The following is a 25,893-nucleotide window of genomic DNA, read 5'->3' on the forward strand; positions in this document are numbered from 1 at the left end:
TACTTCTGCTAGATTAGAAGGTCAATCTATAAACAGTTCTGCGATTGGACCCATTAACGTGCGCTTAGTTAAAAGACGTGGATGTGATAACGGAAAATAAATTTTGAGCAGGATGAAGTTTGCCGGGTCAGCTAGTAATAAATAAATAAATTAGCTAGAAGTCGAATTAGAGGCGAAATCCTGTAGATAAAATTCCAAAGGGAGTTCCATTTTCGCACTTGTCCCAATGCGTAATGTCAAACGGTATGAGCTGTCGTCGATCGCAAAAGGTAATCAAAAGAGGAAAGATAAATCGCTATCAGTGGGAGTGTTTTCTAATTTTTCACCACAATTTGAACACATAATCAGGTATGGGCCTATCTAAACGAACCATCGTTCCGCAAGCGATGTAACTGCTATCTTCTTCCAGCACACAAGCACACCCGAGGATGGCCGCAACGCTCAAACCGTATCTCACCGCGGTCCGGCACACCCTAACCGCGGCGATGTGTCTGACAAATTTCTCCTCGCAAGTGGTCGAACGACACAATAAACCCGAGGTCGAGGTTCGTTCGAGCAAAGAACTGCTGCTGACGCCTGTGGTCATCTCCCGGAACGAGAAGGAACGGGTTCTGATCGAAACGAGCGTCAACTCGGTGCGCATCAGCATTGCCGTCAAGCAGGCGGACGAGATCGAAAAGATCCTCTGCCACAAGTTCACCCGGTTCATGATGATGCGGGCGGAGAACTTTATCATCCTGCGGAGGAAACCGATCGAAGGTTATGACATCAGCTTTCTGATTACCAATTTCCACACCGAGCAGATGTACAAACACAAGCTGGTCGATTTCGTGATTCACTTTATGGAAGAGATTGATAAGGAGATTAGCGAGATGAAGCTGGCGGTCAATGCGAGAGCCCGCATATGTTCGGAGGAGTTTCTGAAGCGGTTCTAAGTCCAGGACGATTGTGTTGCATGTTTACTCTCGTTCAGTCCCCTTATGTTTTTTTTTTTGAGAATCACTTTATTTTTGTTCAAAGGTTTGACAAAGTCGATGACTCATTTTGTGGACTGATTTGTATAAACATGGTTTTCTCCAGTTTTAGGATGTAATTTTCGGATGTCGCCGTCTCCCACAGCTGGAAACACGAACGCATGATTGCAAATTGTGCTAATATAAGTATTAAAGTGACAGTTCTAAACATTCGATGATAACTAGCGAGCCAAATCTAGGACAAGAAAGCAAAACAACGGTTCTGTTTATTCATTTTTGGAGAAAATTCCAAGTTTCGCTCGAATTAATACTCCGATGAGTACGAATCATTATGACGAGATACACTCGAATGGGTCCTGGTTTATGAGCCTTCCATAGAGAAAAACAACCATCATGGCTCAATTCGCCTAGCCACAACATTAGGGCGTGTTTACCTTTAGTTCCAAACTTCCGTCTAGAGGAATGACTATGCCCCCAAGTACCCCTAAAATAATAAGCCAACGCCGATGCGAAAACCTTTGTCTGTCATCCGATCGCAAGGTTGTGCTGTTGTGCATTTATCGGTTATGGAAATCTGGGTTCAATTCATTCATGACTTCTTAAACTTGTGGCAGCAAATCCATTGGATAGAATTAACTCTCCTGAGGTCGAATCATCATATAAATTTTAACTATTCATTCATAGTTTGTATAAGTTTTGGAAATCGGATTAACAAACGCCAGATGGCTAGTCGAAAGGTCTCATTTGCCCTATCTACAAAACGGTCGATCGACTCGATTGTAACAACAACTATTAAGAGATTACGTTGATCAATTCTGCATACAAAGTGCTCTCCCTATCCTGATCTTCCGACTGAGAAAGTTAGCGGAGCCCTTCGACGGCGAATACCAAGCCGGTTTTCGAGAGGGACGCTCCATGATGAACCAAATGTTTACCCTGCGACAGATCCTAGATAAGTTCCGGGAATACAACCTGCAGACTCATCATCTGTTTGTGGATTTCAAGACGGCATATAACTCTGTCAAGCGAAAAGAGCTGTGGCACAGTTTTCCGGCGAAACTAATCAAGTTTATCCGAATGACGCTGAAGAAATCTTATCATACATACGAATAGCGGGTGAGACCACAGCCGCTTTCGTAACGTTTCGTAATCGGCTGAATCAAGGTGGTGCGCTTTCGAACTTACTATTCAACATTGTACTGCAAGGTACAGTACGAATAGCAGACGTGCAAAGAAACGGTACGATTATCATTAAATCTCACATGCTTCTTGGTTTTGCGTATGACATCGATATCATCGGGATCGACCATAGAGCTGCAGAAGAAGTCCAGGGTCTTTCAGATTGAACGCTCACCCAAACAAAAATCGAATAGTTTTCTATAATTTTTTTTTGCTCCGTCGATGGTAACATTATATTCTCCACTTCGGGACCCGGGTTCAGTCTGATCGGATGGTTTTTGGTGTTAAGATGTACAATTTACAAAAACGTTTATTTTTAGTGAAATCGTATTACTCGAGCATCCGAAGCCTTAATGAAATTTTGTCCTCTTATGGTAAGAATTTGAACTTTTCTCATCGTCGATTACTTCCTCTAGGGGTACGTGAAGGACTTTCAACGGATTTTCAATAGCATCGAAGTCGTAATGTTAGAGTTATCACGTTATCGAAAAAAGAGGTTGTCACACCGAAAATGTCCTAAAATAAGCTTTATTTTCGATTTCCAAAAATAAAAATCGGTTCACTTTTGTAGAAGTTATTAAAATTTGTCGCGTGAGCGTTTAATCTGAAAGACCCTGTATTTAGGCCTTTCAAGATAGCAATGGAAAAGTTAAGACTCATCATTAACTCTACCAAAAAAAAAATTGTAAGGGGTTGTATCTAGGACACGACCGCATATTTTTGACGTAGAACTACGCAGTTACATTATGCAATACACTTGTTTACCACTTCGAATATTATTTTAGAATGCATCGAATTCATGTGAACAGCAGAATTATCAAACGATCATTGTATTTTACATTTCCCTTTGAAATTATTGCACATCTCATGTTTACGTAGTTCTCGAACCGCGAAAGTTCATTCACCTCTAGTATCTGAAATGACGATTTTCCCAGGCCTCTCAGTTTAAAAGCACGTTTTAGGGAAACATTCCGGTCTGCTCAATGACAAGCGGGTACGAAAGTACTCAACACCAAAAAATACCCCCGACTTGAATGTATTTGCAAAGCGGATTTCCACAGGTACATCGATTTTGAAGTCTGTGTTGAGGAAACCGTAAATCGGGCCAATCAAAACTTGGCAGTCAGGGCGTTTAAATAACGCTTGACATTTTACAGTTATTCAATTGTTTATCTCATGAAAAATAACATTTTATTAATTGTGATAGACGCGTAGAAATATTTCCTATCAATTGGTGCAAACTTCTCTCCGATCTGTTAAGAAATGTTCGAGTTATAAGCATTCGAAACACGGGTAGGGTTAGCACGCAAATCGACAGAACAAATGTATGGGAAAAAAGGAAGTTCTTCCAGTTTTCATGAATTTAAATACTTTAAAGATTAGCGATGTAATGTATAGCATATCAAACAAATCTTAGAGAATTTCCGATTCGATTGGTATGCAAATCATGAGAATTCGTTCACAGTGAAAATAGTGATTAACGTTAACTTTATTTCATAAAAACGTGACCTGTTCTCTGATTTGGCACCCTTCCTGAAAGACGTAGTTCTACGTCAAAAAGTACATGGTAGCTGGTAGAGAGCGTGGAAGTCCCAGTAAAGTTGGTGCTGAGGCGGATTGGATGGGGACCGATTCGAAGTGATTGAAGAATTCGTATATCTTGGTACACTCGTGACCAGTGATGGAAAGAAATCGCTTTGAGCGATCAATGAATTGGTATATACCACTAGTCAGATGTATTGACGTTACCAGCAACGGCCATGCTTTCTCGTTTTCTTCATGCTTACACAGAGAGAACACTATAAACGGAAAGCTGCCTAAATCTCACAAAACCGATATGGCAGTGGAATGATTACTATCTGCACTCCCAAAGCTTTGCTCACACGATTCAAGGTTTATCGTGAGGGCACGCTACAAACGATTAATCTCAGTTGGCGAAGCTGGGGATGAAATATTGTTCGTACTCTTTACTACTGACGAACATCTATGATCTAAGAATTACTTCACTCTGATTTTGAATTGCCGAAACGATTGTTAATAACGAGCGTCGATTTTGTTGCACACTCATCTCCCGTCTCGCCTGCAAAGACGCACACGGAGAGTCAATTTTACATTCGGTAACATTGGGGTCGTGGCAAGCTAAACTGAGCGGAGAGGCGAGATACTGACAATCGTATACCATAGAAACACTTGCCTTCGTGGAGCAAATTACTGCTGCGATTTGTATTAATAAACTAAGAGTAACCAAGAGAACATCAATTTGTTGGGGAGGGAGCGGATTGATCGTTGATCGCAATTTGTACAGATCGCGATCTGTTCAGTTTGCGATTAATCATGAATCGAATCATGATCGCTTAATTGCCATCCTTGCTCGTAACTTGTGACAACAATGTGATCCGTGAAGTCAAAAGACGCATTGTAGCTGCTAGCAGGACTTTCTACGAATTACGTGGTCCCGTAGTCTGCAAACACGCACCAAACTAGCGCTGATTTTCCCGATTGCCCTTTACGGACATAAGCATGGACACTGAAGGAAGCCAATCGAAGAGCGATGTTTTTGAGCGTAAAGTGCTGCGTTCAATACTCGACGGCAAACTGGAAGATACAATGTGACGCAGACGCATAAATCACGAGTTGTATCAAGTTTATAAACGTGCTGATATAGTGAAGTTAATACAAAGAGGACAGGTTACGGTGGGCTGGACATGTGGCCAGAATGTCGAAAGAGTCGCCAAAACTACTTTCAGCAGAAAGCCAGGAAAATGGTGCAGACTCCGGAGTAGACCTCGCACCCGATGGTTATGTACTGTGAAGGAGAATGCACGAGCCGTCGTTGTTTGAGGTGACTGGAGAACGGCTCTCCAGGACCGACGATACTGTACATCTTTAATTCGTTCGGCGCTGGTCCGGTAAGCGAACTGTTTCCACAAAAGTAAAGTATGTATCCGCGATAATCTGGACAGGTTCAAAACACTAGCTTTTGAAATATTTCACACAACGATATGTCTGTTCTAAAAGAGGGTATGTTCGATTTTGACACTCTATAAGCAATATTCAAGATGGAGAAGAATGAAAAAAGTGCGCGAACGTATCCTGTATAGCTAGGGTTACCATCTGTCCTGATATAACAGGACATGTCCTGATTTTAAGATCTATTTGAGGCGTACTGATTTATTTTTCCCCATCTAGCCTTTGTCCTGATTTTCTTTAGCAGTTCAATTTTGTTGCAGAATCAGAATTATTTTCAGTGTTTTTGAGTAAAACCTTTTTTATTGAAGATCAGAGTTTTGTGAGCATATAAAGAGTAGCAGTTGGATCTTCCACGAGATCTTCCATCTATTTTCATTAAGAGATTTTGCTTCACTGGCCACCACATCTCCATGTTTTCGTGTTCTGTCTCGATGTTCCAAATTTTTTTTTTTCAAAACGATCAAAACGATCGTTTCATTTTACAGACGAATTTCGACGAAAGAATACCTTTTTCAAAAAATAATTTAAGGATTATGAGGCCAACGCTGCATAGGGGTAGTGGGGGCAAATTGGTCATGGGGTGCAAAATGGCCACCTGCTTGTTTGGTAGTATAACTGTTGACTATTGAAACCGTATTGAGTCACCTTATGTTTGAAGAATTTAATGTCACCCTGTACTTCAGTAGAGCTGTCAAAATGTCAAAATATGAATAAAAACAAAAATTGCTCTCTCGAATTGCTTGCATTTTATTACTTTTTCTCAATCAACGGCAATTTTCATTTCCATGTGCATGTATTTTCCTGAAATCTTTATGATAAACCACGGTCAACGAAAAGAAAGATCCTTCTTTTCTGTGAACATGGTAAATGGAAAGTCCTTAGTGTAATATAGTGTTTTTTGGAACTCGTAGCGATAAATATAGAAATATCAAGAGTGGTGTTCATGATATCTTCTTCTTCTTCTTCTTCAATGGCACTAACGTTCCTAGAGGAACTTCGCCGTCTCAACGTAGTATTACTTGCGTCATTTTTATTAGTACTTAGTTGAGATTTCTATGCCAAATAACACGCCTTGAATGCATTCTGAGTGGCAAGCTCTAGAATACGCGTGATCACAGTGGGTGTTCATGATATACAATTCTTAAATTAGAATAATGTTATATGATGCATCGAACAAAACGAAAATAATCATCTCTATTCCGGTTCACGATCGGCGAACGGATTTCACAATCCGATCGGGTTCGACTACTACATTCTGCAACCCGTCCGAGATTTAAACCCAATCGACATACGCAAAAATGGCAACATTACCATGACTTGAAACAAACGTCAAAATAATTTATACATATTCGTGAAGCTGTTTATTATGTTATTTTTGAGGGCATTTTAAAGGATTTCAGTAAGTTCATATCTTTTTTATGCGTTTTCGAGCGCAACACATGTAACGGCGGCCGAGGCAAAGATCATTAATGGTCTCAAGAGAGGCGTCCATATCTCCGAGAAGTGAGTATCGATCGTATCGGGCGAAAAGATGAATGTTCTTCCGGAGATGTTGAAATTCTTCCGGACGGGGGAATGTGACCCGTTTCCTGGAGTTTAAAAAAGCGAAGATTAACTTACTGTTGAAAATCGATGACAGACGAATAATTTCCGTTTATGTCGAGTTAAATTTTGATGACAACGTCGAGTTTCGACTGAGAGACATTTTCGCGATGGACGTTCACGAAGATGAAGACCCGAAGGCGGTGGAAACAAGCTATAGAATCTCAACTATATCGCCATGGAGGGTAACATTGGTTTTTTGGTGAAAGAGCCGGCTTGGTAATGACAATAATGGACTTTATCAAATTGAACGGAGGCAACCCGGCAAACTTGGGGGTCTTTGTAGCAACATGGTTACGCGTTCGTTTACTAAGCGATCGATCGTGAGTTCAAACTCAGGGCCCTCAATTGACCATCTTTGTGTTGTTATAGAATAACTACGTCCACGCAACCATCATCCGCGATGGAGAACGATCCACGGTCGAAATAAGATCGATTCATCCATACAACTGCTCTGCTCTGCAAGAAACATCGGGCTGCTGTTCTATAAATAACCCAACAATGATCAATGTCAACTGTCTCCGCTGTCCGGTCTGCTGAACAATGGAAGAACAGATAGAATACCCTTACGCCTAAATGGCTACAACAGTGTAATTTACCATAATGTAATGGAACAGAAAAACCTCCTAAACTGTGCCACCATTGCTAATGGAATTGGTAATGCTTCCTAAACGATCGGACTCAAAGCACCACTGTTTGTACGACTGGAAGGTACTGACATGGAGGCAGCTCAAAAAATATTGAAGGAATCAGGGCTGAATTGACTCCGCTCAGGACTTTGACGAGACAGAAGGCTGTCGAAGCGCTATGCTAAATTAGTACTTTTAAAGAAATCGCTTCGGTTAAGTCCATTTATTGATAAGATTCTACAAGTTTAATATGTAAAAAACGAATTTCCAAATATAACTTAAGTTTTTCCTATAAAAGAAGGACAATACGCAGTTCCGGGGTCACATTCAGCTTTAATGATATTCATCTTGAAAGTAAAAAGACGGGTGGGTAATGTCGGGGACATAACCGGAGTGACGTAGGACTATACAAAGGGGACAGCTTTTGTTAAATATATATTTTAAATATATTGTTTTATTTTTTTCTCACTATCTTTTAGTTGATTTTTGATTTTTTTCTGAAACCTTTGTACTACTACAACTGTTTAATTTACAATTTATAGAAACATAAACATATGTACATGTACACGATAAAAACCCGGCTCTGTTACAGATAAAATGCTAATGAGCCTAAGAAATAAATAAATGGGATAAAAAAAAACCGGCAAACTTCCTAGATGTGGGCGGTAATGTGAAGGAAGAGCAAGTATTAAAGCCGCTTCAAATTTTAACCTCAGATCAAAACGTAAAACCGACTTTGGTGAATGTTTTCGATGGGATTGTAAACTGTGCCACCATTGCTAATGGAATTGGTAATGCTTCCTAAACGATCGGACTCAAAGCACCACTGTTTGTACGACTGGAAGGTACTGACATGGAGGCAGCTCAAAAAATATTGAAGGAATCAGGGCTGAATTGACTCCGCTCAGGACTTTGACGAGACAGAAGGCTGTCGAAGCGCTATGCTAAATTAGTACTTTTAAAGAAATCGCTTCGGTTAAGTCCATTTATTGATAAGATTCTACAAGTTTAATATGTAAAAAACGAATTTCCAAATATAACTTAAGTTTTTCCTATAAAAGAAGGACAATACGCAGTTCCGGGGTCACATTCAGCTTTAATGATATTCATCTTGAAAGTAAAAAGACGGGTGGGTAATGTCGGGGACATAACCGGAGTGACGTAGGACTATACAAAGGGGACAGCTTTTGTTAAATATATATTTTAAATATATTGTTTTATTTTTTTCTCACTATCTTTTAGTTGATTTTTGATTTTTTTCTGAAACCTTTGTACTTATCAACGCCGGGCAACTTTTGGAGTATACACATATCGTACAATCAAAATGATGGCTGTGATAGGGAATGCATAGGTGGTCATCAGCGCGCGTTTTGTACTCTAGCGGTACACACTCACAGGATAGAGACAAATCGACAGACTCAGCCAAAGGGGCGAGTCCAACGAGACGAACGAATGAGCGTTAAAAGGGAGCGATGGCAAAAAAATACATTCATTACGATTTTTTCGCTCGTTGGATTCACATGCAGGCTAAAAAGGGTCCTTTTCAGGATCACAAAATTATCTTCATCCTAAAGAGTTTATTGTTTTGTTATCACTCGATATCCCCATCTTGTTCAGCTAAACCTTTCTGCTTTCACAGTTGGAAAATTTCTTCCCATCCAGCTTGTGACATATTTTACAGTAAATTTTATTCAATGGCACGTCGCATTACCACCACTCAGTGTCGGATTGGAGGTAATTTTAACCTGTAATTGAACATTTGCGATGACAGTGGTACAGTGTCGACTTTCAATGTGGGGTCATAATTTGGATCTCTATGTTTACAAAAATGTCCAACTAAATAAGTCGCATTACATGTCCGTCCAATTAGCTAAATTTTACAAAATGTAATTGTAAAATACTGTAATCTGGAAACAATTTAAGAATTGAATAATCAGGAAAGTCCCCAACTATCAATAAGCTCAGAACAACTGCCAAATTCACATACTCATCATATCCTGGCAAACAAATTATGAAAAAATCAATTTGTGTTTTATTATTATTTTGGATATTGTTTTAGAAAGCATTGAACTGTATTTCCTAAACTCTTTTTTGGAAGGTTTAATGGCCCTGAAAAGCGCCTTGTTTTATGGAATGGTTCCAATTTAGAAAACTTTGTACTCGTGGTTTTGAAAAAAACCATTTCGAACGCCCTCGATGCCGCCTTGTTCTGGATTTGCCACCAAAGCAGTTTGTATAAAGAACAAACTTTTTTCTTCTGCTACCTGATGCCGTTTTGCGATTGCGTTTGCCACTCGCCACTCGCTGCAACTGCCTGTTGTCTTGATGTCCACCGAACCGAATGTGTTCTGTTCCGAATGCGGGTTTTCTTATCGTCGCGAGCAGCTTTGCCAGCTAACTCGATCACTTCGGCGGCCGAAACTATATAACGCCGGCTAGGTGGACTGGTACACTGGTACTAACGCGCTCGGCCTAGCTACTCTTGCGGGGAACTCCAGATCAACACGGTTCGAGCGGGATTTTGCCTTTCCCTTCACTTTTCCTCCTTTACCATGTCCAGACATGGCTGCTTGGGTTGGTTTGTTGATGTGTTGTGATGCGAACCTATGTGGTGTACGGTTTGGATGAGAATGTTCGTTACGGCAGCGGAGCGGGGATTTTTAAGCTGACTGGCTGGCTCGAGAATTACGCATGTGTGAGACTGCGACCAATGTTTCCCTCATTTTTTTTCTTTTTCCTTTCCAATCGTGCTTCATTCTATTTCGCTGCTGCTCTGGTTGCCCGTTTTGGTCGGTACGATTTGAGGAGCACAAAATGGACCAATCAAAAATGGGCACATAGTGCATTTGGACAATGCTTGATATTTCACAATTATTCAATTATTTATCTCAAGAAAAATGAAATGTTATTCGTTATGATAGATGCGTAGATATATTTCCTATCAATTGATGCAAAAACCTTTGCGATCTATTGAGAAATGCTCGAGTTATAAGCGTTCCAAATCTTGCATTTTTTCCTACTTGTTCAGTGCCTAGATTTCCATTTCACCCCCTATATCTTCCGGTTAGACGTAGTCCTACGTCAAAAATGAACATTTGTATTGATAACTTTTTGTTGGTGTTGAGTGTGTGTATATTTTCTTAACGATTATTTCTTTTTGCTCAGTACTTTTGTGGTTTGACTATGCGCTGCTGTGCAATGCATTTCTGTATTTCTTCGATACATTCGTCACTGTCTGCACTCCTCTTGGAATGGTTCCAGAGTACGCAAGTCCGGCCAATGCTAGGAAAATATTAAGAAATAGTTAAGTTAGGGTGAGAAATACGTGTTCAAAATATTTGAATAACACCAAGCGATAATTTTCATTTATATTTCAACAATGTAAAACAGCATTCTGGCATCTTATTATTATAGGGAGTAAATCGCTTCACGAATACGAACGAATTATTTTGACCTATTTTGACGTTTTTTTCGCGTCAAGACAATGCTGCCACATTTGCATATGTCGATTGGGTTTGAATCTAGGATGGATTTTAGAATGCACAAGTCGATCTCGTTCTCGTTCACCGCGCAGAATAAGGAGGATTGTTCCATAACTTAATTTTTTTGTGGAATCCCTTCAGAAAATTTAATTGACACCACACGTAGTGATCCCCGATTTTGAAATTAATCGTTCATCCACTAATCGAATACTTTTCAGCAGTTTGTTATGCGATACGATTAATCGCTCCAAATAATCGATTAATCGTCACACTGAGAGAAATAATTAGTTAGACTAATATTTCTCATTTGTTAGAAAACCATCTGGAATCAAAAAAGTGTTCATTCCGCCTGAAAATCAATTATTATCTTTTACGCTCCCCTAAACTCGTAAACGAAGATCATTTCGAATCGAAGGCATTGAGATTCTTTTAGGGTGCTCATACACTGTTTGACCGAAGCCAAATATTTTACTCTTTTTGACAGATAAATTTTGTCCAACGTGTACTGATCAAATATATTCTACACGACAAGCAAATATTCAATTAGGGGCTGTCCACATACCACGTGGACAGAAAAAGCACGGTTTTAGACTCCCCCCTCCCCCTCCGTGGACAAGCGTAGACATTTTCATACCCCTACCCCCCTTTGTCCACGTGGACATTTTTCCTTTTTAAATTAAAATAATTAAGGAAATGACTGATTTGCGCCTAAATTCCATTTTAATTATATTTAAGTTGTTTTTATTTCAAATTTTACTTGCTGTACCCTGTACCTGCTTTGTTGTGGCCCATTGTTTTTGTATGGTAGAGAAATGAGTGGCATAACAAGCACATGCTTCTTGTGAGTTTAATTTTGAAACACTTGTGAGTACACAATTTTTTTTGTTTTTCCATTATCAGCGAAGATATAAAGGTTATCTGGTTTGCTAACACGGAAACATGCAATGCAAAGTTAACCAGGTGAGGAACAATCCGCATCTGAATATAAACTACACAACTTCAAAGATTGATCTTGAGCTTTGCTAATTGAGATTGCAAGATCCAAACGAATAGAAATAAATGGATTTAAAATCATTTTTAGTTCACGATTTTCTAAACACTTGCAAAAAAATGTGTTGATATCATATAGACGCCAGTAATAATCCAGTCAACTTGATTATTTCATATGGAATTCCAGTAGAACTTTTTACTACAGGATATTCTCGATCGAATGAAAAGTTATCCTTTCATTTTGGATTATGAATATTCAATGACATAACGATCGCACAGCAAATCGAAGGGCAATTGTGGAAACTTGAAAATGTTCTATACAAGATCCAGTTATTGCTTTGACAAATGCATTATTTTATTTGTCAATTGCATTGTTACGGTGTTACAGTGTAACTCAAAATTTTAGATGAAACAAATCTTTGCCCACTCCGGAATATGATCGATCACAGTAAATGCCGATTCTTTTTCACTCTGGATTTCCGATTCACCTTTGGTCGGTAGCGCAAGTCAAAACCTTTTCCGCCATAGTTCGGAAAATTTTAAGAGGGTATTGAAGGCGTCTTAAAATATTTTATTATTTTTCAAATCCTTATGGGTCATTCTGCATTGAGCGTCTAGATGACTTTCAAAGTGCTTGCGGGGAAAAATGACATCAGACAACTTACGATACATTGATTCCCAAGTATGGAATTAAGATCAAATCTCAACTGTGAAAGTTGAATTTTTCTTGAGACTCATTTTTTGCTCTAAATTGACCCCAATTCAAAATTACGCTACTTAGAAGAATTTAATTGTTATCCTAAGACTAACTGTTCTCGAGATAGAACAAAATCTGTAGAAATATCATGAAAACTTAACCATTATGGAATCGTTTATTCTTTATAGGTTTAAGCTATGAACGTCCATGCACAGCCCGCAACTATAAAATTATAGGATCATACAAAAAAAAGCTCTGTCGCTCACAGTTTACATGAGTTATTTTCAGAATATAGATATCAGTGAACAAGTTCAATGATATTAGTAAAAATATATGAAGCACTCTCAGGCAGCTCAATCTGTTTATTGATAAATACGTAATACTCAGGATGGGCGGAAAGTTTTAAAATTCTTGAATATGGATCAGTTTTTATTTAATTTAGGATGTATCGGTGATTATATTTGAAAAAAATATTTATTTTTCGTGTCCACGTGGACATAGTCTTTATCCCCTCCCCCCTCTCCGTGGACAAGCGTGGACATTTTCATACCCCCTACCCCCCCTAAAATTGTCCACGTGGTATGTGGACAGCCCCTTATTGGATGCCTAAAATATTTTTTCAGTCTGTTCTTCGAACCTGTCGGTACATGGTTAGTTTACCTTGAAAATTTCAGTTGATTTTTTCCATGTTCGGTGTTTGATATTGTTTACTACTGTTGAAAATTGAAGAGTGGCAAACAAAATAGTGTTTGTACAAATATCAAATCAAAAATCTGTCAAAAAATATCAAATATTTGACCTCCGGGCAAACAGTGTACGGCCACCTTTAGGAGTTTAGGAGAGCGTCAAAGATAATGATCGATTTTCAGAATAAAACTGCAACGGCCGTACGGTTTTTTTTGCTCTGGGTTTGGATCGATTGATCGACGTAAATTTTTCGTTCGCTTCGATTTCTATAGGAAGTATTCGATTAATCGAGCAATTATCGGGGATCACTAACCACACGCTTCACTCAATGTTTGTAAACATAGAACAAATGTGCTTGTATTGGTTGAAAAGTATTGCTTGTGGAACAGCTCCAAAAAATCACAAAATAGAAAAACACTTCGGCTAAAAATGACTACCGTCTGTCGTTTCTGCTTAAAGAACTCCCCGAAACTAGTACCACTGTTTGAAACACTTATTAATGGTGAATTGCTGATCGAATTTATACGATCAACCCTTCGAGTGGAGGTAAAATCATGTGGTTAAATCGTGTTTTATTACGTGAAATTATGCTACCCATTTTTTATTGCTTTTAGATCGATACCAGTTTAGATTTTCCGCGTGAAGTCTGCCAAGATTGCCTCAAGAGGGTTCACTCTCTGCATAATTTTCATAGACGACTGCTTGAAAGCCAATCACTTCTCATTCAATGGAGAAAAGAGGGTAGAGCACTAGCTGTAGCCATAGAAGAGATGAACACCAGCAGTTCCCAGGCAAACGGTAATAAATTTCCACTATTAACGAACGGTAATAAATAACAAAAGTAATAAACACATTCCGCTATAGATGGAAGCAGTCCCGAAATAATCGTTGATCATGATGTGGTAACTGAAATCATTCGGGAGCCTGTTGAGATAAAAAATGAACTTTTGATTTCCGATGACGAAGAGACCACACAAAGCCGAGATAACGGTAATGTAAGGCCTCACCCTAAGAAAAGAAAGAGAAGTACCATAGCAATAAATTGCCGAGGTGAACACTGTTTTTCCTTAGGTACCACTTTATGTGATCACTAATGACTTTCCTACAGGTCAGTTAAATAATATTGATTCATCTTCACGAGATTCTTCTCCCACAATAATTCAAGAAACTCATCAAATTGCATCAGACTCGCCAGTTGGTATCTCCCGAAGTATGTCCTATCACTTGAGTTAACGTGACGTTACTTCTTATATACTATTTATTTTGTTCTTCAGGGTCGCAACAATCAACAGCATCCGCGTTGAACAACAAAACATTGCAAACTACTTCGAGCGAAGCCAATGGAACTTCTAAAAATCCTAATGATTGTGAGTATAATTCACATTAAAAATCTTTTTCTACTTCAATGTATCATATTTATAATTTGAGGCGGCTCGAGGTGCTTCCCGTTTGCATCTTTCAAACAAGAAATGGACAAATTCAAGGTCGAACAAAGCGTGATTATCCACACGGCTGTAGAGTCTGCTGTCACGAAATGTTTCGATCAAAATTTCGCACGTTTCGCATCGTTACTGGGTATTAACAAAACGACACGCCGAAGTATTCCAGATAACATTGTTGAACGAAAGGAAATTGCAGATGTGAAAACGGCCTCAGAAAAATGGAATTTGATAACAAACGAGCAGGAACTTGTTGAGTGGAATGATAAACTAGATGACAGTGAGCTCTGTCAAAGTTATGTAAGTACTGTTAAAAATGCATCATGTCAATCATCTGTTGTACTACAAAAACACTTCTTAATTTCTCCAGCTCAACTATTTCTCGAATATCGTCATGCCAAACGCTTACGTGGGGAAGGGAGACAACGCATGCTACATCATCGTGGACTGTCTATTTTCACGCGAATTTTGGAATCAGTTCACATGGACAGGGATAAATCGCGGCCAGAAGTCCAAGCGAGGATTCCGCCAATTTGGAAATGTTACAAAATTGCTACTGGACATTGTACGGATTGGTGATCCCCAGTACACCTTCCAAAAGCTGGAAACCTTCTGTAAGGCGCGATTATTCCGCTATTCCAAATCACGATCATCGAGTAAGAAACTTCGCAAGTCGGTGTGCCGTCCTGGGCGGAGTAAGGCAAACAAAACGTGTAAGGCATATGGTTCACCTGATGAACAAATCCATGTAAAATCTGAGGAATTCGTGGACGAGGGATACGAACACACAATGTCGAATGAGATGGCGTATGTTGATGTGGACAACCAAATGGAAGAAGAATCGTTAAGCAATGGCGAGAATTCCGAGGGAGCCGAGGAGTATCTGGAAGAAGACGACGATTAGTGTGAGCGACATTCGACGTAATCATGATTTTCAGCAATTGATTTGTATCTTTTCTGGTATAGTAGCAAATCAGAATTGGTTAAATTTTGAAAAAGTGTGGTTCTTCCAAAGTTCGCTTTAAATAAATAAATACAATATCACCCGTAATTACTACTGTGGCTACATAAAACTTGATTCATTTAGAATCGAGAATCACAAAACCTCTCGGGATTGGCAAACCCTTTAACGGGCCGTGAGAACTAGGCATATAATCAACGCAAACCACAATAGATCGACATGTTTACATGCTAAAATACACAAAACAATTTTTTTCAATACGCAAAACAATAAAAAAATGAAAAAATTGGTGGCACTTCTCAGCTAGCGGTAAACACTTGATGGTAAAATTATTTTCTATATTTGAATTTTTGATGTTAGTTTCAACAAAAACATCCAATAAAACCCATGATCAGACTCAGCAGGTCCTAAACAGTCAAAAAGTTGACTGTTTTTCAATGATTCTTCGGGAAATTTGCCCTTGCTGTTCTACATTGGGAGTTTTTTTTCCAAAATATTTTTTTTTTCTTAAGGCTCATATGGCGTTAGCTTCACGGGGCCGAGAGTTCAATATTTCGACAATTTTTGTCTTATGACTGTTAGTAATATGTAACCGATTACTCGCGGCTGGCTCGAGGTCAGTATTACATCGTATTCTCTTATTTGGGATGTTGCAGTCTCCAATGCACTGTATGTGTGGCCGACACGGGATACATCCTATTAAGGGGCCACTGACCATTAATCAGCGTCTGTACCCCATATCAATCGTGGTGCATCTCCCTTGGCTAGAAGAATCCTGGGTAGAATGGTCATTGGCCGGTACAAACATCAGCTCGTGTGGAGTTGTCATGAGCGGTACAACCTTTGGCTCTTGTTGAATGTTCAGTGGCCTGCACAACCTTCGACCTGTGTATCTGTAAAGAGTATATGTATGCATTGCCGTGAATAATAGCGAATTCGTTTTTAAAACTGAGTCAGTGCCACACTGACTCTGTAATTAAAAAACGTTTTCAGTTTCACGAATGCGGTGGTTTGTTGGTGTGCGTTATATATTCTGATTTGTTTATATTTGCGACGACAAATGTACAGTGTCGACGTCTGGTGGCGATATTAGTGCTTGGGAGGTAAATTATTCTCTATCAGATCAGAAGGGCCAAGTGCAGTGTAAAAATATAAAACTTTGAATGAAAATTTTTATTTCATATTGTTTGATTACCTAACACATGTAGTCCTGACACTCACTTAACCATTTTTCGATGCATTTCCTGTTTGTTCCACAAATAATTACTTTTATGATATAAAATCATCGTTAGACACAGTTTTCGTTGAATGTTTCTGCGAAACCGAAAAAAAAACCCTCTTATTTTATCATATAAAATAAATATTCGATACGTTAAAGTAAATTTTCATTCATAATTTTGATTTTGAGAGCATGTTTGTTCCTCCTGAATATCCATAATAATTTTCGCCTCCCAATGAAAGCACACGGAGCTTAATGCCGTCTACACGAATATACTCTTCAAAATCAGAATCCGAATTGGATTACGATTCCAATAATACAAAAGCAAGAGCAGCAGGTTTTCCATTTTCATAGTATTTATTTTTAGATTTTCCAAAACAATACTCGGAACTTGACAGTTCATTATAGTTGTATTGGTGAACCCGAGTGCCAACCCGTGAAACATCTCAGTGCGAAACTAACAGCTTTCGGGGCGAACTAGTGCGACACTGAGTGCGAAACTGAGTGAATAAAAAAACGTTTTGACAGCAGTTAGTGCGGCACTGGGGTTGAAACTGAACAAAAACGAATTCGCTATAAGTAAAAGTTCATCGATCGGTTAGAAGGGATATGATACAGGGATACAAAGGAGGAAACATTATTGAACGTTGAAATCGGCGTTTCTGAGAAACACGTATAGATGAAGCAGAAGATCAGGATCACGGCTACCAAAGATATCCCGGACGGGGATATCCGGATTATCTGCCTTGTGGCAGCATGGAACCGGATACACGACCAGACAACATGCTTGGGAGTTGTTAACACAAGAATACCTCTAAAATGTTTTTGATTTTTTCGCGCTCAAAAAAATCGGGCATGTTGCTAGAAGCTTACAGAAGAGAAAAAAAATAAAATCGTTGGTGGCATAATAGTTGTAACCAGGGCTTGGAAATATTGAGCTTGTAATATTGTAATATTGAAAATATATTTTTATCAGTGTAACGCGTTTATTTCGCTTGTCGATGCTGCTGTCATTCATTCGACGTCAAACAAATTTACAACTGTGTTCATTCATATTCATTATGTGCTATCTGAGCCAAGACGGGTCTATGGTACTAGGTGAGGCCGTTTCGTCACTAAGTTGGTTAGGGGAGCGGTATATGAAAACAGTACGGAAGAAAGCAGAAGGGGAATTATTTGCTTGTAGCGTGAAAGAGACAGACTGATCACGAGCGAGCTCTGGCTCTAGCGTATTGTGTTTTGTTTACAAACAAAACGCAGTAGACTGAAGATCAAGATGGCTGAAGAGTGGTTTTAGCAAGTTGGCCCACCTTAGGATATACTTCTAGGCGCCTTGATCTGAGCTTTCCTTAAAGTTCGAGTCATGAAAATTCATTCACATCTATTGATTGCCATTGAATTTTCAGAAATGTTGTGACTGTTCATTTTCAGTATCCCGATAAGTGTGTGATTTTCTCATTGAGTCAGTGCCTTGCTTATTCAGTTATTTTTGAAGTTACTCCGAAAGGGCAACACAATCGGTGGCGCAAGCGGAAATGTCAACAAAAGACCAATATCTGCATGCACATTCACAGCTAAGAATTGCATAGGCTTGGACGGCGAGGAATCATTCTGCAGAATCGATCCGAGTAGCGAATGCATACTTCGTCAGCCAAAGCTGAATGTTGGCAATTTCATCCCCTAATTCGGATCGGTTTGATCCGTTTGCAAAATGAAGCAAAAGCAACATTTGAGTCAAAAATTAAATGTTCGAAATTCGAGTCATGACGGTATTTTTTACATCGGAATTGGAGTCTTTTGAAGCATTTCTGACAAGTCGAATTGGAATTGCATATTCACTATGTAAAATGAAAGCATTTCAACTGAGACGGAAACCTTGCATGCTTGAACAATTTAATTTCTTGTCACTATTATGAGCATCCTGTACTTCGTTATCTTCCTCAACGAATTTCTCAGTTTCGTCAGTGTCCGAGAACGATGCTGATAGTGAATGAACTAGTATAATCATATCAATGAATGACAAAACTAGGAATATTTCCTTTTGCTTACATTCCGTGAACACAGAGCAGAAGGAAAAAGAGAATGAACGAAACTGGATGAATAAACTGTAAGTGGCTTGCTGTGATTGTGAGGTTTGGCGTTGGTTCATTTTCGGTATCCCGAAAGCAATGGTATAATGATCGAATGTGGTCGGAAATTCAGCTGAAAAGATTGATGTGAAACAGATACTTTCAAGCACTGGTAACTACCCATTAAACGGTTAAAGGTACAAAAAAATAATTACATATCAAAATATAAATAATTGTTCTTTTTAGAAAAAAAATACAAAGTTTTTTGGGACAATTTTCTGCCGAAAGATTTCAGATACGCCTAAAAATGAACAGTTATTCCAATTTCTAGCTGAATCAAACTTTACTACTTCAAAAAAGATATTGTGATCACATTTTATTTTATCTTATTTCATCAATTACACATTGTTTATTCAATTTAATTAATTGAAATCTTACTAATAGCACTAATAGCACTTCAATTAACTTCAAGTCCGCTGGACTCCCATTAACCCCTTAGCCTACGATTAAATTTCCAAAACAACGGACCAAATGCAAACGGTTTGATGAATAGTTTCACTACAGGTAAACGATTTTTATGTGCGATCCTTTTTTGTGTGATTTTCTATTCTTGTGCGATTTTTTGTGCGGTACATGAAAAGAAGCATGTTTGTCGATGTTATCGTCCATTTACTTTTTTTATTGTTTTATATGCATTTCAGTGCGAAGAAAGCATATTTGCGTCTGAATTATCCACTTCTCAAATCATTCCCATTCTTTCATCATATGCTCTATTTTACGAACGCGATGTCGAGGTTGCCGTGTACATAACGTACAAATGAAACACGCACGAACGTAAACACAAACAAAATAAAACTATTTTATTGGACGGACTAAAAACATACTGTGTACATTGAACGATGACGGAATTACAATTCTCGCGTAACTTTTGAAAAGGTCCTATGTAACATTCACATCAACTCGAGAAAACCAGGGGTACGACTAAAACGTCAAATCCCTCATATTGCCAGTGTACCCAATATTGCTGCGGTTTACTGACATTTTGGTTCAATCAATTACTGTTGTGTACAACTCGGTGCGGTTATATAGTCGAATAGTGGCTAACTTTAAACTCCATGTTAAATGTGAACACCTCCATGTGAAACAGGAATATGAAAATCGCTCATGCAGTTAGAATAAAGCAGCGCATTTTTCGATTTCAATCCTCGTAAATGATATGTTGATAAACAAATGACGCCATATTGATTTTGATTTTGGGTAGCCTATATTCAATTGATGTCTAACCCCTGGAGAAAACAAAGTTAAAGACCAGAACATTATTCCGCGAATCGTATCAAAAGGAATCGATCTTTATCACTTCTTTTACCACTATCAGCCAATAATAACTCTGAAAAACCAATCGTAACTGTTGTAGGGTGCGACTTCGTGTTGTTTTTATTGCTTTGTTACTTCGGACGTATCGAACGTTAGAGGAAAGTGGCGTCCGAAGTAACAGTTGAGTGCTTAAAATTACAATCTATACTTTGTGGAGGCGATCCGGCGTAGTGGTAACATCCATGCCTCTCACGCTAAAGGTCACGAGTTCAATTCTCACTCCCAACATTCTTCCAAAAATGGAAGTAAAAGTGGCGAACCAGCCAAATGAGTTGAAAGTCACTATAATACAGAAAAAAAACAAAAACAATCTATACATTGAACATATTTTGTACCGGAGATAAAAAGGTGAAAAGGATAGATACTTGAACGGTTGTTTTCGCAATGCGTTCAATGATTAAGAGCTAATGGTGTGCATTCATTAACTCTATTTGTTTACATTTGTTACTTAGGACCTTTTCAAAAGTCACACGAAAATTGTTATTGTTTTTATTATGCTGTTGCGCGCATCTACGGGTGACAGCTTAAGCCTGGTTTAGAGTTCCCGTGAACGTGAACTTGAACAGGTGGTGAAATAGTACGATCATTTCACGGTGAACTACATTGCGATCAAACAACTCAAAAAATCGTGGTGAATAGAAGGATTTTGTTCACGTTCACGTTCATATTACAAGTTCGGCAGTAAACGTGAAGTAAATAAACACCGATCTTCAATAAAGTTATTCGGATAAAATATACAGTTGTTCACAAATCAACTCGAAGCAACGAAGTTTTTCAACCCGCGCAGAGATCCGATTGAATGAAATTGCATCCATATCAAAATTTTCATTGAAAACTTGAAAATTTTTCAGAATGCCTTGGTACATTCGAACGTGAACATGAACGGGGAAATATTTTGACGTCTATATTCACCACTGTTTTCACGTTCACGTTCATTCCTATCGTTTTAAAATGTTTTCCTCGTGATTTATATATGGACTGATGAATTATTAACAAAAAAGTGTTTGTCCGCGTTCACGTTCACGGGAACTCTAAACCTACCTCTGCAGTGTTGATGCTGATAACGGTCGTTCTGTACCAGGATGTAAGTTCAAAGTTTCGAAAACGAGAGAGTGACGCTGGACTGCAAAGTTTTGAATGTTAATACCTCTTTTCCGGCTGAACGGAGTGGTATGATAATCATTTCATTTCAGTTATATGATTGTTAAGTATTGACCCAAAAACTTGTTTCAATAATAGCTTTAAAATTGCTTAGGAAACGGGTTATTGCAACCGTATATAAACTCGCACACGCTCTGGAAATCCATTGAACTTAAAGATGTAGAACTCTAGGTTGATCACTTGAAATGTAGTATTATATTATAATGTAAACCAAATTAAGAAATAAAAAGAATTCAAGTGAAAAAAAAGTGAAAGTGAAAATCCATTCGGTTGATGCGGCGATGTGAGATGTAGACGGTCGCACTCAGATGCCTATGCATTATGCTCTTCTTTTCCAATTCCATTTCTCTCCTGCAGTTGAACCGAACGCCACTTCCTTTGCTTTCATCCATTGCTACCTCTACTTTCATACCGTGAGAGCTCGCTTCATTGAGACCAAGCAGACAGCTCATAAATCTACCGGTGGTAAGGCACCACGAAAGCAGCTCGGAAAAGCGCACCAGCCACAGGAGGTGTGAAGAAGCAACATCACTACCGACCGGGAGGTCGACCGAATTGCTGATCCGCAAGCTCCCTTTCCAGCGTTTGGTTCGTGTGATTGCCCAGGACCTCAAAACCGACTTGCGCTTCCAAAATTTCGCCGTTTTGGCACTGCAGGAGGCAAGCGAGGCATATTTAGTCGGCCTATTCGAAGATACCAATTTGTGTGCTTTCCACGCAAAACGCGTCACATCATGTCCACGGACATCCAGCTACCCTGTCGTATCCGAGGAAAGCGTGCTTGAACAGCCGCGCTTCCACTTTCGTGATTATTATCTTAGCATATATTCAACGGCCCTTTTCAGGGACACCAAATTTGATGGATTAGAGTTCAGAAAAGTTTCTGCAGGCCGAACTGAAAGAAGCATTTAGCGAAAATCGTGGTGTCGATGATAATTCGATACCGATGGGTGCCATTGACTATGGATTTCATAAATATATTAAATATATGACATAATGTATTAAACATTTCATCATATCGAAGAAATCACTTTGATGAAAGCTGCGTTATAAAATTATTTGTGCCGCAATGCCACAATCGATAGTCGATTCTAATTTGCGCTGGGTATTTCATCAGAGGACTAGATTCCTCCTTTGAGGATTAATAATCCCTTTCTGGCAAAACGAAGTGGTATGATAATCACATTATTCGAAAGATAAAATGCACAAGTTTTCTGCCAATCTCCTTTCAACCTCCAACATCTCTTTCTCCCGTTTGTCGTTTTTCAATTCCATTTCTCTTCTGTAGTCTGACCAAACTGAGCATTTAGCGAAAACCGAGATATTGAAGATAAATTCGGTACCGATGGGTGCCATTGACTATGGATTCGATAGCGAAGAACACGATATGATATGGTGTAGTGGATATTATACTACATATCGAAGAAATCACATTTATGAAAGCAGCGTTATAAAATTATTTGTTCACGAATTCTGCAATCGGTCTTCGTATTAGAAATATGGAATTGTTGGGAAGGGGGTCTTATTTTTGCTGTGTAATTCCGAGGAGGAATCCATTCCTTCTTGAGTGTGGATAATCCTGCTCCGGATCAACGATGATTACAATTGTCGGGGCTTGGGAATGGGTATATTTATGCTGGGTATTTCCGAGGAGGAATCGATTTCCCCTTTGAGCGTTAATAATTCTTTTCTGGCTAAACGTGGTGGTATGATAATAACTTTATTCGAAAGATGAGATGTCTAAAATTTATATGCTTATTACTTATTTATTGCTAAACAAATGTTAGTCCTCGTTTGTCCACCTTGCGGTTATATCAAAGATATATCAAACTTCTAGTTTTTGACGTAAAACTACGTCTTTTAAATTCCCTAAGATTTGTAAGATACGCTCTACATCACAATCCTATAGTCTGTATATGGTTTAAATTGATGAAAATTGGAAGCATTCCCATTTTCACATACATTTGCTCTGTCCATTTGTATGCTTTCCCAAACAGAGCTGTCAATAACGAATAATAGAGTATAAACAGTGGATCTTGCTGAGGCAAACTTTGCTTAGAGGCGAATGAACTGGAAAGTTTAAAGCCTCTTTAAAACAAAGAAGAAGAAGAAGGCAAACTTCAATCTTCGTGAGGACACCGACTGGACAACATCGTTGCTGGGCGAGCTGGACGGCGAGGAATCGATTGGTTTTCTCAAGGCAATGGGGGTGGAGGAGTAATATGAGGAAAGAGTAGTTTTCCAATGTCCTTTTTGAAAGCTAGAGAGGAATCAACTGATGAAGTTTAAAGTCTCTTCAATAATAAATCTAAAAGTAAGGAAAGGCAAACTTTCAGTATCGTTCTAGATACGAAGCAATGAACATCACTTGTTCTTCCTTGTTTTGCGCCATCACATGTGTTCGCTTCGGACTGAGCTGTGGACGCAACCAAATTACTCACTCGCTGATGTCTCTGGCATTGCAATCATTGCATTAAACTGACGCCATTCCGTTAATGTTTTGAGTCACACAATTTTGTGGGGAAATAGTTCACCAAGAAAATGAATGCTCTGGAATTTTGTCAGTGATTTGATTTCGCATGACGGTAGGAAAACTCTCTTCACAAAGGACGACAGCTAAGCTTATCTAGACTGGCAATATTAATAGAAAGAGCTTCTGTTGAGAAGAGCGCAAAACAGAGATAGGTGTGTATATTTAGTTGCTTCAAGCCATCGATATATGGATATTTGTGTGCGTACCTGCGTGCTTTATAACCCGTACGTAAAAATAGTGCATTTTCGCTATGCTGAAACCCCATTTGTGATGATAAATATAAACAAGGAGGGAAAATAGCGGGCGGGAATTTACGCTAGGAGATTAGTAATGAATCTCAAATATTCAGCCTTTTTCCAGCTTGAGCTAGAGCTTGGGTACACTGTACACTTCGTAGTTGCTCTCCGTGATTGACCTGAACCAGCGAAATTGCACAAAGAACACACTGAATGACGCTTGGGAGTAGCAAATCATTCTCATTGTGCAAGTTTCGGAGATTCGAACTTTAAATAGTTAATAACGACGCCGGCCACGTCCTTACAGTCACCAGGGGAAGGGAAGGAATCTTAGTATGATATTCACCGCCCGAAGGCCAGAAGGGTCGCCTCTATAGCGCGGTTCCCTAGCGTTTATCATGGGAGGGGAGAGGTAAAAATCAGGATTCACTGAGGTAAGTGATGTGATTATATAAACGCGAACTCTTAACTATTCGAGGAAATTTCGAAAATAATATTCATTTTGACCTGAGAATGTCACTGAGATAGCTCATTCAAAAACTCTCGAACTATGTATTTTAATTCGTCACTCGTATTGCATTTCACTTTTTCTCAACTGTTTTGACCGAGGATATTTTTGGCAACTTGAGAAGTTCGCCAAGAAACTCCTTTCATATTCCTCGAGTAGACGATATATGTTCAAAATTGATAAGGTCACGGAGAGAGTTTCTGACTTAGGGGTTTATCCACTTCTTTCTTTGCATAATAACCAATGATCACAGGTGCGCCAAAAAATTATTAGAGGCTTTGGACCCTCTGCTCTGATTCCCAATAATTCCAGTTCTAACTAAGAATAGATCAACAGCAGCAAAAAAAAGAGCCAAGGACATAAGAGCAAACCCAATCGCGCAGCCCGCCATGATGCGAGAAAACGGCTGAAAGAAACCAGCCCTCCAACTCCATGCCGCGTCCGTACATAGAGCTAGAAAGTTGGTCTCCCCCTCCCCTCCCCCCACACCACAACAATTGCACGACCACGACCGCCCCCATGCTCCCAGCTCCTTCCCAATGCTATTGATTTATTCCCAATATGAAAAAAATGTTTCTGTTGAGAATAAAAAGGGGAACTTAGTTGATTTTGACGCGCTCAACGATGATTTTTTTTTGCTGTGATACATTCACTACCAAGTAATATTTCGCACTCGATATAAGAAAGACAAGAACAAACACATATACGTCACTATGTATCTATCAAGCTAATGCAAGCGAATCATTCACCACACTATTTGGAAAGGGAAACGCAATAAAACCAAACCGAACATGCGAATAATCGAGAGTGCAAAAAAAACTTAAAGTTTTCACTACCACATGCGAAGTAAAAAAAATAGCTTCGTTAACAAAAATTTCACAAAATTATAAACATTTTGCATTAGAAAACTTTATACACTCCATAATTACTAAAGCAGGGAGCACACTTTTTCGTGCATTCCAAACACATTTAAAGACACAGCGCACAAACGAACACATTTCTTCGGTACGTTGCTCAAGCCCCTTTTTCAACACAGTGATTGGAAAGAAATTTCGAATTCGCGAATTTAAGCACTTTTCACGACTATATTTAAAATCTGCATTTAAAACAATGAGAGCAAAACATATTTGTTCCTATCTCACGTAAACAAGCAATTTCAAACGTAAATACGCGCGGAGCAACA

The 25,893-nt window shown here is 38.9% G+C and overlaps 2 protein-coding genes and 1 pseudogene across 4 annotated transcripts; all 3 read left to right on the top strand.

Annotated features, from left to right (window-relative positions):
* The first annotated feature begins 222 nt into the window (after positions 1 to 222).
* Positions 223 to 1,231, top strand: LOC129776951 (actin-related protein 2/3 complex subunit 4). 2 transcript variants are annotated; one of them, XR_008743182.1, is made up of 3 exons: positions 223 to 348; positions 410 to 1,020; positions 1,081 to 1,231. XR_008743182.1 is itself a non-coding variant. In XM_055782917.1 (2 exons), the coding sequence occupies exons 1-2, from the start codon at positions 227 to 229 to the stop codon at positions 933 to 935; spliced, it is 648 nt and encodes a 215-aa protein (XP_055638892.1). In that variant the 5' UTR covers positions 223 to 226; the 3' UTR covers positions 936 to 1,231. The 2 variants fall into 2 exon arrangements, 1 of the variants encoding a protein (XP_055638892.1); XM_055782917.1 differs by having other exon boundaries at positions 410 to 1,231.
* A 661-nt stretch (positions 1,232 to 1,892) lies between these two features.
* Positions 1,893 to 8,307, top strand: LOC129774504 (succinate--CoA ligase [GDP-forming] subunit beta, mitochondrial-like; annotated as a pseudogene).
* Positions 8,308 to 13,549: 5,242 nt separating this feature from the next.
* On the top strand, positions 13,550 to 15,835 carry LOC129777493 (uncharacterized). 2 transcript variants are annotated; one of them, XM_055783782.1, is made up of 7 exons: positions 13,550 to 13,756; positions 13,825 to 14,008; positions 14,075 to 14,281; positions 14,376 to 14,420; positions 14,485 to 14,577; positions 14,639 to 14,949; positions 15,020 to 15,835. In XM_055783782.1, exons 1-7 carry the CDS (start codon positions 13,640 to 13,642, stop codon positions 15,551 to 15,553), a joined length of 1,491 nt encoding a protein of 496 aa, XP_055639757.1. In that variant the 5' UTR covers positions 13,550 to 13,639; the 3' UTR covers positions 15,554 to 15,835. The 2 variants fall into 2 exon arrangements, with proteins under 2 accessions (XP_055639757.1, XP_055639756.1); XM_055783781.1 differs by having other exon boundaries at positions 13,554 to 13,756; positions 14,075 to 14,260; positions 14,319 to 14,420; positions 15,020 to 15,831.
* Positions 15,836 to 25,893: the final 10,058 nt, after the last annotated feature.

Source organism: Toxorhynchites rutilus, chromosome 3 (assembly GCF_029784135.1).
Source record: "Toxorhynchites rutilus septentrionalis strain SRP chromosome 3, ASM2978413v1, whole genome shotgun sequence".
NCBI lineage: Eukaryota > Metazoa > Arthropoda > Insecta > Diptera > Culicidae > Toxorhynchites > Toxorhynchites rutilus.